This window comes from Melospiza georgiana, chromosome Z (genome assembly GCF_028018845.1).
Source record: "Melospiza georgiana isolate bMelGeo1 chromosome Z, bMelGeo1.pri, whole genome shotgun sequence".
In the NCBI taxonomy this organism is placed as follows: domain Eukaryota; kingdom Metazoa; phylum Chordata; class Aves; order Passeriformes; family Passerellidae; genus Melospiza; species Melospiza georgiana.
In genome coordinates, this window is record NC_080465.1 from 6,396,429 (window position 1) to 6,401,323 (window position 4,895).

The window sequence follows — 4,895 nt, forward strand, 5'->3', positions numbered from 1 at the left end:
TCAGAGTTCCTATGTGCTAAGAAAGTCTTAGGGGTCCTTTGCTGGAAATTAAGTTTGGCTCATCTGTCCTCAATGTCCCAGGACTATTCTGTGATGCCTCCACCATAAGGGATTACACAGGGCCTTGTATTTTAGCTTACTCAGAGACTAGTCCCCTGCTTTCTATTTTCTCTGTCAGTTCCTATTTCACTAACCATCGTTTTTTCTTCCTTTCTGGGCTTGGACAACCTGTGCAGGTTTGGCAGCAATGGCCCCAGTGGTATCCTGCAGTCCAGGGAGAAGGATGCATTGGAAGTGAAGGATTGAGGGCATGAGCAGTGCAGGAGTACCCTCCTTCTGCAGCAGTTATGTTCCACCGAGCCTGGCAGCTCTGTGGGAAGTGGTGCCGTTGGTCCAGCCCTTTCATCCATCTCCTCACTCTGACTGTGGTGACTTTTGGTGTGCTGGCACCTTTGATCTGCCACCGGCTCCTGCACTCTTACTTCTACCTGCGGCGCTGGCACCTGAACTCCATGAGTCGGGAGTTCCTGGAGCAGAACCAGCAGGAGGGCCAGGATGCTCTCCGTTACTTTGAGAAGATGCAGATGCCAAACACTTCCGAGGCCTACAGCAGTGACACCTTCCAGCCCTTGCTGCTGATCACCATTATCACTGTGCAGAGGCAGAATGATTTCCACTACGTCCTGCAAGTGGCCTCCCACTTCCACCGCCTCCTCCAGAAATGTGGGGCGCGTTGCCAGAGCCATCGCATGCTGCTCTGTAACGTGGAATCGGACCCCAGCAGCCATCAGGATGTCAGGCTGCTGAGCAGCCTCTTTCCTACAGTCAGTCGTGACAGAACTGGAGAGAATCTTGACCCCAGCCTGAACCAGTTCGAGAAGGAGAAGCAGGACTACATCTTCTGCCTGGAGCAGTCACTGTTGATGTACAGCCCAGAGTACATCCTCCTGGTGGAAGATGATGCCGTGCCAGAGGAGGAGATATTTTCTGTCTTGCATCACCTCTTCTCGGCCCGGTTCTCCAAGCCCTACCTCAGAGACGCTCTCTACTTCAAGCTGTACCATCCTGAGAGGCTCCAGCACTACATCAACCCCGAGCCCATGAGGATCCTGGAGTGGCTGGGCCTGGGCATGTTCCTGGGGCCGGTGCTGAGCTGCGCGTACTGCCGGGCCGCGGGGCGGGCGGGCCCCGGCTGGAGCCTGGTGGCATTCTTCGCCCTGTACAGCATGGCGCTGTCGGAACTGGTGGGGCGGCACTACGGGCTGGAGCTGCGCCGCCTGCACCCCGCGCTCTACAACGTCGCGCCAGCCAGCGAGTGCTGCACGCCCGCCATGCTCTTCCCCGCTGCCTCCGCCCGCCGGGCCTCAGCATACCTGCGGGGGCTGCGCTGCCGCCGGGGCTTCGCCAAGGACACTGCCCTCTACTCGCTGCTGCGGGGCAAGGGCGAGAACGCCTTCGTGGTGGAGCCCAACCTGGTGCGGCACGTGGGGATGTACTCCAGCCTCCGACTGAACAGCGACCCGAAACTGCTGTGAGCTGCTCCTGCCTTGCTGCACAACCACAACCAGCGCACTCGCCATGGGGCAGAGGGACAGTGTGCAAACTTGGAGTTTGTGCTGCTTGTCAAAAATAACTCTCTCTAAAAGTACAAGTTTTCTTAAAAAATCAGCTTTTGTTCATGGAGACCCTATTTAATATGAACTTGGAACTGATGCATCACCATGCACTACCTGGGAGGGAAGTGGAGGATTCCAGCTTACTCTCCTTAGCCATTCCCAAAGAAAAGCTCTCACACCAACATGCACGACTTTCCTGCCCACTCTTCCTGGACAGTGGTTACAAAAATCCTCACCTTAGGGCAGCAGAAATGTTGGACAAAGTGAATGTTTCAAATTTAAGCTAACGAGGATGGGAAGGCCTTATTTGCCTGTCCTTACTAAGGTCTCATCTCTGACCTGTCTCTGTTCCAAAGCTGTGGTTTTGAGCAGACCCTTCAAAAGCAGAAGTGGTTTGCAGGAACTTTCCCACAAATTCTGCCTAGTTTCTTTGAAGTTTTGAAGTCTCTTTAGCTACTGTCTCCCTATCTGCACCTCCAACATTTCCGCTTCAACCAGAGGCTCTTAAAAACAAAACCTCTGCTACTTCATTAAGGGTCACCTCTGAGAGTAGGGATCAGAAAACAGAATCACAGCCACTGGTGTCACACAGATAGGCCACAAAGGCACATTTTCCATTGATACACAACACACATTGTACACAATGACTGCTCTGTTGGTCGGGATCATCACTCGTTGTACTGGATCCATTAAAAGAGGTCTTGTCAGCCATTGAGTGAACTTAGACATTCAACATGAATTTACCTTGACTGTCCCTCAGCAGAGAGGCAAAGGAAAGATTCAGTCAGGTGCTGCTTTGCAGGATCCTTGTTCATTCTGGAGCTGTAATTCACAGCTCAGCTGGAGTGGTTCATTCACTGCTCCTGGCAGAAAGCAAAATACCTGTGGGAAACAAAGACAGCTGTTCACAAGAGCAAGCAACAACAGCACAGCACATCAAGGGCCACTCTGACACTGACCATGTCTCCTGGTTGTTGGGCATGTGGGAGAGGTACTTTGCAGCAGGGCTGTGGGCACAGTTTAATAGAAAACCTTGCAGATGACAAGAGACTTCATACTGAAAGAAAACAGGCAAAAATTAGGTATATCTGATGAAAAGCCTACTTTGGCTTTAGTTAGCTTTGATTCAAATTAATTTCAAGGTGGCATTAGGTTGAACTATTTTAAAAACCATATTCCTTGCTTTGGAATGAACCAAGAAAATATTTTTTGTTGAATTTAATCAGTGGGGGTTGTTTGGTTTTTTCTTTTTGGTAACGGACGGGCTCTGCTTTGGATTTTCTTGTCCCAGCTCTCTCCCAGGTGATTTATGCCTTAAGCTCTCAACAAGTCTGATTGTAGGTGAGAAATACCTAAAGCTCTTGAGAGATGAAACCAAAGAAAATGGCAACCCTTCCTCTATCAGCACGGTGGGCAACAGTTACACAGCACAAAGGCACAGTGCAGGTTAGCTGAGAAACAGCATCACAGCAGTGCTTTGCTCTCCAGTAATCAGCTGGATACCTTCAGAAAATCTTTGGAAATTAGAGTGAGTAAAAACTGCCTGTGGGTTTCATGCCATTCCAAAGGCCTGGCCTTTAGGCCTTCTGGCAGAAGACACCAGGAAAATGGCACAGGCAAAACCACATTTTGTTCCCAGCCACTGGAAGCCCTGGAGATGCCAGGGTAGTCACACAGTGGCAGGTGGGCAAATCTCTCCTCTGGCTTCACTGCAGTGGGGTTTGGGTGTCAGGATTTGAGTGTCACTGTGTATTTATTCCACCAAGTGCCTGCACAGACAACTGTGTCTTCAGCTGTGAATGTTTCAGTGCTTGCTCTTCTCTCTTTTATGTCCTTGTACTGTAAAAATCCAGGACAGTGCTCTGTTCTTTCCATTCATATTCATTCTTGCAAAGAAAATCTCACAGCAAGAAATGGGACAGAAAATGGAAATAGGAAGAGGGGAAAGCAAGCAAGCAAGCAATCAAGAAAGCAGCTGTATCCAGTTAATAAATGTTTTGTCGAGGAAATGATTTATCCATTTGTCTCAAAGTTATTTTCCTGTTTGTCCAGTAGTACTTAATTTGACGTTTCAAAAGTCCAGGAGAGGTCAATAATTTCACTGAGTCTCGTAGCTGGAAATTAAGAACATGAGTTTGAGGCATCCCTTCTAAACCAGAAGACAATTTTCATGGCATAAGAGGCGACAGAATTTGACTGCGAGACCAAACAATGTGCAGAGGGCCCAGGGCTTGAACTTGCCAGTGTGAGAGTTTCAGATAAACCAGCTGAGAAGAAACTCCTTTGCGCAAGAAGCAGGTTAAGAAATTCTTTATGTCCTTCTGGGACAATTTCCTAAAGTGCACAACTCACCTTCACAACAGAGGTGCTGCTTTGCTGAGCATCAGGAAGCTGTTCTGAGTTACTCAGGTACTTGCACAGTGCCCAGCCTGCCAATGGGGCATCACAGGAAAGGGCTCCTGCGGCTGCCTTCCAACCTCCCAGAAGTAGATTCAGTCTTGTTTCTCTTTACTGTGCTGTATGTTTTACTAGAAATTAGAAGTCAGAGAAGTCAGAACAGAGAATGGGAAGCTACTGTGAATTCTTAATTCCTGTTGGATTTTGTTCTGCAGTTCAGGCTAAAAATGCAGTATTCAAACACCCAAAAGCCTTTTCCCTCTCTTTTCTCTTTTGAGGGGAGTGGAGCTGAGCTGCCCCATCTCAGACTACAGAAGTTCAAAGCATGGTATTAACTTCCTGAAATGTGGCCTTAAGAGCTTGGTTTCTTTCACTTTAAATCAAGCTTAGTGACTTTTTGAAACAAAGAGTATGGATTTGCTTGGGTGTTGGTTTGTTTCCAATAGTTTGGAGACATCTTCAATGCAGCAGCTGCTGCTTGCACAAGAGGAGTCTTTCTTGATTGGCCATCAGCAGGACCCAAGGCTTTACCGTCCAAGACAGTTCAGGGGGAGTTATTAACTTAACAAAAACTACGTTCATTTCCAAAGTGTGTCCAACATAAGCATGGTGCAGGCAGAACACAGGGCATAAATTGACAGATCTCAACTAGATTAGAAACCCAAGAGGATTTTCTACCTCCAGCAGGCATCAATGTCTTAATGAGAAGGCACTGCATTTGAAGAGAGAAAAGCCTTCCTTCCTGTGGTGAGGAGCTGTGAATCACCAGATTGGGTATTTCAGCAGCAATTTGTCTGAATACAGGCTGAAATGTTTGGTAGGGTGTTTTTTTGGGGATTTTTTTTTTCTTTTTGGTTTTGGTGTTTTTTGATTAGTTGGTTT

At 48.2% G+C, this 4,895-nt stretch overlaps 1 protein-coding gene across 1 annotated transcript; it reads left to right on the top strand.

The window, feature by feature from the left end:
• Positions 1-312: 312 nt before the first annotated feature.
• Positions 313-1,535, top strand: PGAP4 (post-GPI attachment to proteins GalNAc transferase 4). Its single transcript, XM_058044300.1, has one exon. It carries the CDS (start codon positions 348-350, stop codon positions 1,533-1,535), a length of 1,188 nt encoding a protein of 395 aa, XP_057900283.1. The 5' UTR covers positions 313-347.
• The last annotated feature ends 3,360 nt before the right edge of the window (positions 1,536-4,895 follow it).